Consider the following 12,287-nt stretch of genomic DNA (forward strand, 5'->3'; position numbering starts at 1 on the left):
TTTATGCTGATGACACACAAATATACTTGCCCGTCAGATCCACAGACCCTGGAATGCTGAGTTCACTTAACAACTGCCTTTGTGAAGTTAAAAAATGGATGTCAAATAATTTCCTCCAACTGAACTCAGACAAAACCTAAATCCTGGTCATTGGGTCCCAGCAGATAGCACTACTAATACTGCCATCTGCTGGTTCCCTAGTAAATCACATACACACCAATACATAGTCCTATACACACCAGCACGTACCTTGAGATCCTCGGGCAGAGGTCTGTTGTCTGTTCCAGAGTCTCGACTGAAAACTAAAGGGGACAGAGCGTTTGCTGTCAGGGCCCCGAGGCTCTGGAACAGCCTGCCCGAGGAAATCAGGTCGACTGAGTCAGTGAACTCTTTTAAGTCCCTTCTTAAAACATACTTTTATAGGAGAGCCTTTCCCGATCTTATTTGACTTTATTTTATCCCTTTTATTTTACTAATTTTATATTTATCTTAAACGTGTATTTTAGTCTTTTCAATGTTTTCATGCTTTTATCTTGTATTGTTTTTGTATTATTGTCTCTTGGGTATTATTGTCTTTACACTTGTTAAAGCACTTTGTAACTTGTTTTTGAAAAGTGCTCTACAAATAAAGATTATTATTATTATTATTATTATATTTGATACATTCAGAATTTATTGCAATGTGTTGCCCATATCATGTTTTTTTAAAACAACAAAAAACATGTAGAACACAACATCTTTTGAGCCTTTTATCGTCAGCAGCATGATAGTCTTCCCCTAACTCCTCCATGTCACTCCATCCATAATCAGCATATCTTCTATGCTGTACTTTTTTGCCATTTAAAAAATACAAACCAGTCACAAATTCCTGTGTATTTCTCCTCTGAATTGGTCTAGGACCCAAGTGCAGGACACAGATAGTGCAGGTACAGTTCCTAAGGTTTATTCAGACAAACAGAAGGTGAGCACACTTACGGGCAGAGTGGCTGATAAAACAGAGTCCAAAACAAGGTAATCCAGCAGAAATCCAAAACAACAGGGTGACAAGACGAGCAAGGCAAGCAAACAGGACAACATACTGCAGAACACTGGAACACACCACAATGACCGGACAAAGACTAGACAGAAACACCAGGTATATATACACACACACGGATTAACGAGCAGGGCGGGAGCAACACAGGTGACAGACATGAGACTAATAAGACACAGGCAGGCAGGGAATGAGCAGAGGGGAGAACAGAGAGACAGCCAGGCAGAGGGATACTGGAAGGCACAGACATGACACAGGTTACTGAACACATAACAGATCAGAGGAATAAATATAAACTAATAAAGACACAAGCAGACAGATCACCAAGAACTACAACCAACAATGAAAAACAGACTGAAGCTGGGATTAAAGAGAACACAGAGCAGACAAGGGCAACATTACACAGAGGTACACAGACCAAAAGTAAACACTAAGACATGAACTGAGACAGAACTAGGAGCTAAGATGCAGAGCTAACCGAGAATACAAGACCAGGAGCCGAACCTCAAAACAGGAAACATGATAACAGACTGACAGGAGTAGGGAACAGAGACGGAACCGACTGCGAATAGGACAACCATAAACATGGAACAGAACAGCAAATAAGGGAAATACCCAAACACAACAGACTAAATAACAGATACTACACAAAGGACAAAAAGACAGATACTGAACAGATCAAAATAACAAACACTGAAGTACACGGACCAGGAGTAAATACAAAGACATTAACACCGGACTGGGAACTAAGACATGGAACCAAAACACAGACTAAATAACAGATACCAAACTGATAAATGAATAAACTCAGAACTAAACGAAAGCACAAACATTCAGATACAAAACCAAACCCTCAGAATCAAAACCCAAAAACACAGCACTCAGGACAGGATCGTGACACTTTGAGCATTAAACACTTAATTTCCTGCATTCTGTAGACATTTTTTGCACCAATTTATGGAGGAAATTTATTTATTTATATAAAGAGAAAATAAAGGTGGCAGGTGACAATTCAAAGTATAGAAATATAATGGAATATAATGCAATAATCAACTTTTGGACAATGCATTTGTTTCTTCTACATTTCAATTGCATTGCATGTTTTCTTATTTAGCCGTCTGCTCTGCCTATACAGCTGGGTGGAAAATGTCTGTGGTTTCATCATTAAGAGTGGCCCCTTCGTCAGTAGATACATTGTTATAACTATAAGTCATAAAAAGATTTGAGACTGGACCTAGGCTGAAATTTTGTTATACTGACCAAACTGGTGCAATAGATGAATTATGATTGCATGCTGGGAGATCTTTGCATCTACCCACATTCGGTGACCACATAAAAATTTTTAGTTCAGTTCCACCCCAAGATTCTATGAATAACAACGTTTGCCAGGAAGCAACATTTAAAGACACACTGCCTCAGTTACTTCAACCATTCTAAGCACTAAAGCATCCTTGCTTTACACTATTTGATGCTTTTCAGGAGACAGAATGAACTCCTCTTGTCCTTCAGTCAATTTTGACTTTGAACACAGATTCTTGCCTCCTGTTTACATCCTAGTATTCATCATTGGTCTGGTAGCTAATGGATGGGGATTGAAGTCTTTGCTGCACAACTGGAAGAAGCTAAAGATCATCAATGTTTTTGTTCTCAACCTCGGACTTGCAGATATTTTGTATCTGCTCACACTCCCATTTCTGATCGTGTACTACTATATGAAGAGCGAATGGATCTTTGGAGATACATTCTGCAAGATAACAAGATTCTGCTTCAACCTGAATTTATATGGCAGCATCGGGTTTCTTACTTGTATAAGTGTGTACAGGTACCTGGCCATTGTCCATCCAATAAGAGTGATGGGAAGATTATCTCTGATACATTCTGTGACTATCTCAGTCATGGTTTGGCTGTTGGTGAGCATTCAAAGTCTTCCAGACATGTTCTACCCCAAAACATCTGGGAACATCTTTGGAGAATGTTATGATACCACAAATAAGAGCCATGTTGAGGATTACCTGAAATACAGCTTTGGACGGACACTCACTGGGTTTTGCATCCCACTCCTCATCACACTGGGCTGCTATGGACATGTGATTGTCGTTCTCTGCCGCACAAATTCCACTGACAAGGTACTGAAACAGAGAAGTTTGAAATTGTTGTTCATCTTGATTCTTCTCTTCTCTGTTTGTTACATTCCTCATTTTGTATTCAAGAACCTGAACCTCTTGGCAAGAGTTCTGTCCAAACAGGGAATATGCTATGAATGGTTTAATAGAGTCTATATTGCTCATCAGATAAGTCGTGGCCTTGTGTGTCTGAACAGTGCTCTCAACCCTCTGGTTTACCTCCATGGAAATGAACATATTCCTGCTCAGTTCAGACGACTCCTCCAGCAAGCTCGTCAAACTGTCACACAACTGTCCACAAGTCAAACCACCCAGGTGTAAATGATTGGATGTACGAATGAAATTGAACAATGGTGTTGCATCATCTGCCACTATAACACATTTATTGGTCAAGGTTTTAATCTATGCCATAGTTATATTGCTGTTAACATACTCAAAAAATCTCAGATGAAAAAATAAAATGTACTTAAAATATTCTGAAAATGTGTCTTCACTTTTATTTAGAGAATATAAGCGTGTTTAGTGGTGGGCAGTGTTGGGCAGTAACATTACTGTATTAATATTACTTTCCCCAGTAACTAGTAGTGTAACTAATTACTTTTCTAAAACAGTAATATTATTAGGGTACTAGTTACAAAGGAAAGTAACGCTGCATTCCTCGCACCATCTTTGACGTAAATCCACGACTGTCTCCTCCCGCGCTGTCATTCTGTGGGAAACACTGGAAAGTAATATAGTAATGTAACTAGTAATGTAACTAGTTACTTTTATCACTTAGTAATAAGTAAAGTAATAGTATTACTTAAGTAGGGGAGACTGGGTATGGTTGCAACATGGGGAGAGTTGTAACAACACCAATTCCACCAATTAGAGATAAGGTAGGAGTTAGGTGATCATTTCAGTATTTACCTACTTCCTCCCTGATCAGGCATGGTGATTATCAAGTCTGGAAATAGGTAGGGGAGACCAGGTGTGGTTGTAACACTTTTTGCTTCAGTAACTATAACTCACAGATTTTTTTTTGCTAGAGTTCTCAAATTTTTATACAAAGTACCCACATTTGTTCACCACAAATGGCACCTATTCAATCTTCCACAAGAATGTCACAGACCTCGTGAGTTGATGTCAAATGCATTGTGTTCCCTTGTTACAACCTACCCCAATTGCGGGGTAGGTTGTAACACACGCTGGGGTAGGTTGTAACAATCACACAAAAGAAGCAAAAATAGATGCCACACTTATGATAAGCTTCCAAAACAGGTAGTGATATCAAAGAACAATGTTTCTCTCTTTCTGTAACAGCACGTGCATGTACAGTATGTGTATGTAAATTTATCTATAGAATAAACTTACTTAAAAGTATACTTAATAAATACTACTAAAATATTCCTAATTAAAGAACAGAGGTGTGTGTGTGTGGTGTATATTCTTATTCGAGTCACAGTCAGTGCTTGAAGTGGGCCGGTATTCACTGGTACGTATGCCAGCACTTCTATATTTTACTCTTTGGTGTACCGGGACTATTTTTGTCTCACAAGTTGTCCATACGCTTTTCTACCCTCTCCACTGAGTATGGAAAAGGTTGAGTGACGATACACATACCAACATGTGTACAACATGTGAATGGGGAGTACTGGTCGCAGTGCTGACAAATTAATGCTGGAGTGCGGGTTTGGTGGACCCAGACTGGAAAATATTAAAATAAAGAAAGTACCTAGTTTTATGTATCGTGGGTGGTTGTAACACTTTTTAAAGAAGTTTTAAAGAAGTGTTACAACCCACCCCATCACATCAGCCAATGTTGAGCTAGCTGTATTAAATGCTCTGTACTTGCATAGCGCCTTTCTAGTCTTTTCGACCACTCAAAGCGCTTTTACACTACCGTACACATTCATACACTGAGCTCAAGTGCTCAAACGGAAACTAACATTCACACTCATTCATACACTGGTGGAACGGGGTTCAGTATCTTGCCCAAGGACACTTCGACACGCAACCAGGGGGAGCCAGGGATTGAACCGCCGACCTTCCGATTAACAGCCAACCCGCTCTACCTCCTGAGCCACAGGTTTTCTTTTTTTCCTTTCTTATTTCAAACCAATAAACTAATACGGCTAGTTAAACATTGGCTGACAGGGGTGGGGGTGGGTTGTAACACTTCCTTAAAAAGTCTTAAAACCATCCCCTTTACATTCAACTAGGGACTTTCTTGATTTTAATATTTTACAGAGTGCCCTTTGCAGTCTGCCTCCCCCCCCAGCCTGCACTCCAGGGTTACCAGCATCCATTTGTCAGCACTGTGACCAGTACTTCCCATTCACATGCTGTTCACAGGTTGGCATGTCTATCGACACCATCTTTTCCATACTCTGTCTCCGCCGGTGGAGAGGGCAGAGAAGCGTATGGGTAGCTTATGAGAAGTGCCAGTGTGCGAGAAAAAGTCCAGGTACGCCAAAGAGTAAAATATAGAAGTGCTGGTACTGTGTACCAGTGAGTACCGGCCCACTTCAAGCACTGACTGTGATTCTAAATAAGAATATACACACATTGACACACACATTGACACACACAGACACACACCTCTTTTGTTAGACCTAAGGATGTACAGAGATGTTCTTTAATTAGGTCCATTGTAGAAGTATTCATTAAGTATACTTTTAAGTAAATTTATTCTATAGATAAATTTACATACACATACTGTACAAGCGCACGAGTCATCAGACTAAATCTGTTACAGTGAGAGGGAAAAATGGTTCTTTTATATGACTACCTGTTTTTGAAGCTTATCATATAGTGCGGCATCTATTTTTGCTTCTTTTGTCTTATTGTTACAACCTACCCCAGCATGTGTTACAACCCACCCCGCTATTGGGGTAGGTTGTAACAAGGGAACACAATGCATTTGACATCAACTCACGAAGTCTATGATATTCTTGTAGAGGGTTAAATTGGTGCCATTTGTGGTGAACAAATGTGGGTACTTTGTATAAAAGTTTGAGAACTCTAGCTGCAAAATTCGGTGAGTTACAGTTGCTGAAGCAAAAAGTGTTACAACCATACTCAGTCTCCCCTAATATATTACAATTTCTGAGTAACTTGCTCAACACTGGTGGCGGGGGGGTTCAGTACTATGCATGATCGGCATCGTGTTAAAACAGGAAGTTGATAACGTGAGTGTGTTTATAAACAGGATGCACTGCTAACACAAACAGAAAAGTTTCTGCATCCTCCCTCATACAGAGTCAGCCACGCTGTTTAATTTTCATCATTGATTCAGTCTGTAACAAAGTCCATTAATTAGAGGTTTAACTCAAGTCATAATCAAAATCTTGGTTGGATATCAGTTTGTTACTCACAACTATCTAAAGTTAGCACTTTCAGTCATTTCCGTGAACAGCGGTTTTTGCCCTCACATTCAAATATATCACTCAATCAGTCACCCTCAGCTCGTTTTTGCAAGTGTTGCACACAAGACAGCTGTCAAGTTGTTAGAGCACCTTTACTAACATTTTTATTACACATAATGTGTAATCTCAGTTTAAATTGTGAAAATCTGTACAAAGCTTTGGATACTTAGGACCATTGATTAATTATTTCTATCATCTCTCATAATGTAAATGGTTGCACTGATGGGATATAATTATTTTAATATTGGAGATTACTGTATGATAATATTTCTGAGTGAGCAGGATTGTGGTGCAGCAGCAAAATGCCTATCAGAGCAGACAGGCCCCCAAATGAGTTCATTGATTGTTTAGCAGAACTATTTAGAAATGTGAGTAGAGAGTTGTGTAAATGTATCTCAATCTGTGTGTGCATAATCAGACATGTAAATGTGTAATCTCTAAATGCATACAGAGGGAAAATGTCAGCTTTCGCCAGATTTGTCCAACAGGCTGCTATTTACTTACCACTGCTGTAAAGGCACAATACAAATACAGAGCATATACATTTGCTGGTGGTTTCATCATTAAGAGTGGCCCCTTAGTCAGTAGATCCATTGTTATAACTATAAGTCATAAAAAGATTTGAGACCTGACCTGGCCTGAAATTTTGTTATAGTGTCTTTTAAAAGTGCAAAGCATTGACCAGACTGGTTGGGTAGGTGGACTATGATTTCATGCTGTGAGGTCATTGTATCTACCCACATTCAGCGACCACATCTACATTTTGAGTTAAGTTCTACTGCAAGATTCTATGAATAACAACGTTTGCCAGGAAGCAACATTTAAAGACATATTGCCTCAGTTCCTTCAGCCATTCTAGGCACTAAAGCATCCTTGCTTTACACTATTTGATGCTCTGGAGACAGAATGAACAACTCCTCTTGTCAACGTATCAACTTTGACTTTGAACACAGATTCCTGCCTCCTGTTTACATCCTAGTATTCATCATTGGTCTGGTAGCTAATGGATGGGGATTGAAGTCTTTGCTGCACAACTGGAAGAAGCTAAAGAGCATTAATGTTTTTGTTCTCAACCTCGGACTTGCAGATATTTTGTATCTGCTCACACTCCCATTTCTGATCGTGTACTACTATATGAAGAGTAAATGGATCTTTGGAGATGCATTCTGCAAGATAACAAGATTCTGCTTCAACCTGAACTTTTACGGCAGCATCGGGTTTCTTACTTGTATAAGTGTGTACAGGTACCTGTCCATTGTCCATCCAATGAGAGTGATGGGAAGATTATCTCTGAGTCATTCTGTGGCTATCTCAGTCATGGTTTGGCTGTTGGTGAGCATTCAAAGTCTTCCAGACATGTTTTACCCCAAAAAATCTGGGAACATCTTTGGAGAATGTTATGATACCACAAATAAGAGCCATGTTGAGGATTACCTGAAATACAGCTTTGGATGGACACTCACTGGGTTTTGCATCCCACTCCTCATCACACTGGGCTGCTATGGACATGTGATTGTCGTTCTCTGCCGCACAAATACCACTGACAAGGTACTGAAACAGAGAATTTTGAAATTGTTGTTCATCTTGATTCTTCTCTTTTCTGTTTGTTACATTCCTCATTATGTACTCAAGAACCTGAACCTCTTGGTAAGAGTTCTGTCCAAACAAGGGATTTGCCATGAATGGTTTAATAGAATCTATATTGCTCATCAGATAAGTCGTGGACTTGTGTGTCTGAACAGTGCTCTCAACCCTCTGGTTTACCTCCACTGAAATGAAGCTATTCCTGCACAGCTCAGAAAGCTGCTCCAGCAAACTCATCAGATCTTCAACCTTCTATTTCTATTAATCCATAGGTGTGTGTCTGCGGCAAAAATTACAAATAAAGTTTAACAAAATAAAAAAAGTAATATTTTAAACTTTATACTGTAAATGTCATAACTGTATTTCTAATATTAATTGCCTGTATAAATCTGTATATTTATATTTGTTATATGCAGTTTAAAAGGAAGAATTACTTATAAATACATGGTTTCCGAATTATTATTATTATTATTATATTAATTGTTTTATGTAAATGGTTATAATCATTTCTTTAATGCTCTGTTAAGTAAAGTATATTTTGAATTATCTGAGTTCCAGTTAATTATTGGGGTGATTTTAATGTTTTGTGGCATCATGAGGCGGTGTATTATTATGTTTTATAGTAAGCACATATATTCACTAGCTTACTTTGTGTGATGAACCAGCCAACTTATAATAAACACATTCAAATATATCACACCATCAGTCACCCTCAGCAAAAGGGGCATGTCCTTTTTGCGAGTGGAAGATTTTTTTTTTAAATAGACTAACACTGTACCTCTGCACACCAGAGAGCTGTCAAGTTGTTAGAACACTTCCACTAACATCTTTATTGCACATAATGTGTAATCTCAGTTTAAATTGTGAAAATGTGTATGAAGCTTCAGATACTTACCACTAAATAATTATTTCGATCATCACTCATGATGTGAATGGTTACACTGAGTAGGATCGTGGTGCAGCTGCAAAAGCCAATCAGAGCAGAAAGGCACCCAAATTAGATCATTTGATTGGAAAAAAGAGTTGTGTAACTGTATCTCAATCCGTGTGTGCATAATCAGACATATAAATGTGTAATCTGTAAATGCATACATAGATCTGTGATTTTATATACAAATCTGTATTATTAATGGCTGAAAAGTCTAAATATTTTTTGCTCCAACAGCTGGAAATACAGTTGCAAGTCAGGCAGCCCTCTTAGTCTTTTTACATGTGAATTTGGCTGCACTTTTGTCGTGGCAGAGATCTGAAAATGTGTGTGGAGATTTGTCTGTGTGCCTCAAAAGGCAATATAGCCTACATACCACCAGTCGGCGGTAGCACCCAGTGATTTTAAGAGATCATATGAGCTGATAACTGTGGGCAAGAGCAGGAAAGCTGAGATCCTGACCATCCAGGGACGTGCACAGACATTTCCTGAAAAGCACACTGAAAAATGTTCTTATATATAATATTGTGTGTAGTGAAGTTTTGGGTCCACTCAGTCATCAAAACTACAACACATGGGACAACACACAGAAGCATCGCATTGAGACCCAACATGCAGAATTCTGCAGAAACATCGTACACATTCAAAGAAAGTCTTCTACAAATACCCAACAAAGAGCACTAAACTTTCTGATGCACCTCAGATCAAGTCCCAAAGAGTCCCTCCAATTCAAGGCACTTAAAACCCAAGCACCGAACCCATAAAAGAATCTCTTACGCCAGCTAGTCCTGAGACTAACAAATCCTGCAACATGTCACGCACACCTTTCTCAAGCCAGGACAGCTTTACAAACACCAATTAAAGAGTAAACCAAATGATCACTCAAAGCATAAATACTCATTTGGAACATTGGGAGGAGGAGACAAAAACCCATCACAAACTAGAATGTTATCTAGTCTTAAACACAAACTATGAAATGGCTGAATATTTCTCTACTGTCAGAGATATCAAGCAGAGGCAGCTTCTTACCAAGTGCAGACTCAGTGACCACACCCAACTGAAAAAGGGAGACAAAAAGTCCAGGTTACCAAAAGAACAGAGTATGTGAGCACTGTATGACAGGTTAGGTGGAGATAGAGACACATTTTCTCCTGAAATGTGATAAATATAGAAGCATAAGAGGGCAATATTTTGAGAAATTCTATTGATACCAGATTTTAAATAACATAAAGAGGAGAGTAAAGTAAGAATAATCCAAGGAGAAGGACATACGGCAAACCTTGCCGCCAAGTATGTGTCCCTGTGTCACAACATGAGCGACTCAGACTTTCACTTCACCTTTATTTGTAGTTTATATTGTATCTGTATTTGTTATTTTTGTAATTTAGAACTGCTAAATTAAATGGTTTTGAATGGATTAAAGATGTTATGTCACATTTAAATGTAAATTTTTGATTTTGAAACTGTTTTGTCAACATTGTTTAACTGAAACATTCATGCAAATAAAACACACTGAACTGAACTGAGAGGGAGGGAGGGAGGGAGGGCGAGAGTGAGGGCGAGAGGGAGGGAGGGCGAGAGGGAGGGCGGGCATCGGAACTCCACAAAGTCTCATCTTCTGACCTGATATTTTCATTTTTTATTTAATAAATATATTTGTTTGACAGGGAAGATGTGCGAGAATATATGTGTATTTATTTAAAAAAGCACCCCAGAAAAAGGGAACCTTCTCTTAAGGAAAAAAAAAAGGGCAGGTGCTCAAATCTATGTGTGCACATGCCTGCAACCATCCCCACCCCTGTTTACAGTAAATAGCTGCATGGTGGTTTCAAATTAGCATGGATAAAATGCCTTACATTGTACCTAAGAGACTACTCTCTAATCTAATACAAGTAACATAATTCTAACTCCAACAGCAACAGTACTAAACAAAATATAGACTTGGTCCAAACTATTTGGCTGCTTTCTTTCATGAAAAGGACTGTTTTGGCTGTGAAATATGCATACTTCTTTACACAGCTATTGAATTTCACATGCAAGGTCAGGAAGGAAGTGGTCATACATGAAACTGATCACATCACTTATACATCTTCCCTTTTTGGCGGTGGTGCTGTACAACTGTTCCTTTATTACAACCATCTCCAGTCTCAATAGTAAAAAGAGTAAAATGTAAACAGTAAACTCTCAGTTACTTAGAATGTTGTATGCCTTTAGCAACAAATTACCATCAGACAGTATAAAGGCCAGCTTGGTTAACAGAAAACTGATAAAAACATTCTATCAACACAAAAAGTTGCCAATTTTTATAGGAGATATTTGTTCATTTGGAGCCATGTTTCTGGCTACCTATTAGTTTTTTTTGGTAAAGGAAATATTTGGCTCTTTAGCTGATACATTCTTGGCTATGCTCACCAACTTTCGCTGTCTGCCCTGCCATTTCCATAGAGCTGGATGGAAATTCTTAGTGGTTTTATCACTAAGAGTTACCTATTTCATTGTCAATTGATCCATTGTTATTAAAATTAAAAGTCATAAAAATGAGGATTTGAGACTTGACCTTGGCTTAAAGTGTTTTATAATGTATTCTACTACCGAAACCGAAATGTGCACATCCCACACAGAAATATTAGTAATCTCTTAGGACAACTGCACCAACTCCAGCACCCAGAACAAACACATTTAAAATGGCTCTCTTCAATGTGAGATCTCTGTCAAGTAAGACTTTTATCTTGTCTGCAAATCTAGATTTTATGTTTTTAACTGAATCCTGGTTGCAGATGAATGACTATAGCCAGCTAGCTGAACTGTGTCCGCCTCAATATGATTGTTTTAGTCAACCGAGGGTCAGTGGTCGTGGTGGTGGGCTAGTGAGCGTGTATAGGAAAAATTTAAAATGTCATCAAGTACGCTGTGATGAATTTAACTCCTTTGAAGTTCTCACTCTTAAACTTGGAGGGCTGCAACCTATCATATTTGTTATAATTTATCGCCCCCCAAAACCGCCTGGAGGATTTTTAGCAGAACTTCCTGAATTTTTATCTTCTCTGGTTTTAAATTATGACAGAATTGTTCTTTGTGGAGATTTTAATATTCATGTTGATGACCCCACCAATGTTAATGCAACTGACTTTTTAAACATGGCCACTTCTTTTAACTTCAAACAACATGTCAAAGGGCAAACACATAACCGTGGTCATACACTGGACTTTGTT

General features: G+C 38.6%; 1 protein-coding gene across 4 annotated transcripts in view; it reads right to left on the reverse strand.

The window, feature by feature from the left end:
• Window positions 1–12,287, reverse strand: part of LOC123974472 — a 47,854-nt gene that overhangs the window by 14,766 nt on the left and 20,801 nt on the right. For all 4 annotated transcript variants that reach the window (XR_006825856.1, XR_006825857.1, XM_046055188.1 and 1 more), the window contains exons 5-8: window positions 10,105–10,132; window positions 9,043–9,109; window positions 7,998–8,114; window positions 3,046–3,162 (exon numbers count right to left, since the gene is read on the reverse strand). Coding sequence is in view for 2 of the 4 variants with exons in the window: in XM_046055188.1 (XP_045911144.1) it covers window positions 3,046–3,162; window positions 7,998–8,114; window positions 9,043–9,072 (264 nt within the window). In the remaining 2 variants the exon portion in view is untranslated. The remainder of the gene's footprint in view (window positions 1–3,045; window positions 3,163–7,997; window positions 8,115–9,042; window positions 9,110–10,104; window positions 10,133–12,287) is intronic.

Source organism: Micropterus dolomieu, linkage group LG08 (genome assembly GCF_021292245.1).
Source record: "Micropterus dolomieu isolate WLL.071019.BEF.003 ecotype Adirondacks linkage group LG08, ASM2129224v1, whole genome shotgun sequence".
Lineage (NCBI taxonomy): Eukaryota > Metazoa > Chordata > Actinopteri > Centrarchiformes > Centrarchidae > Micropterus > Micropterus dolomieu.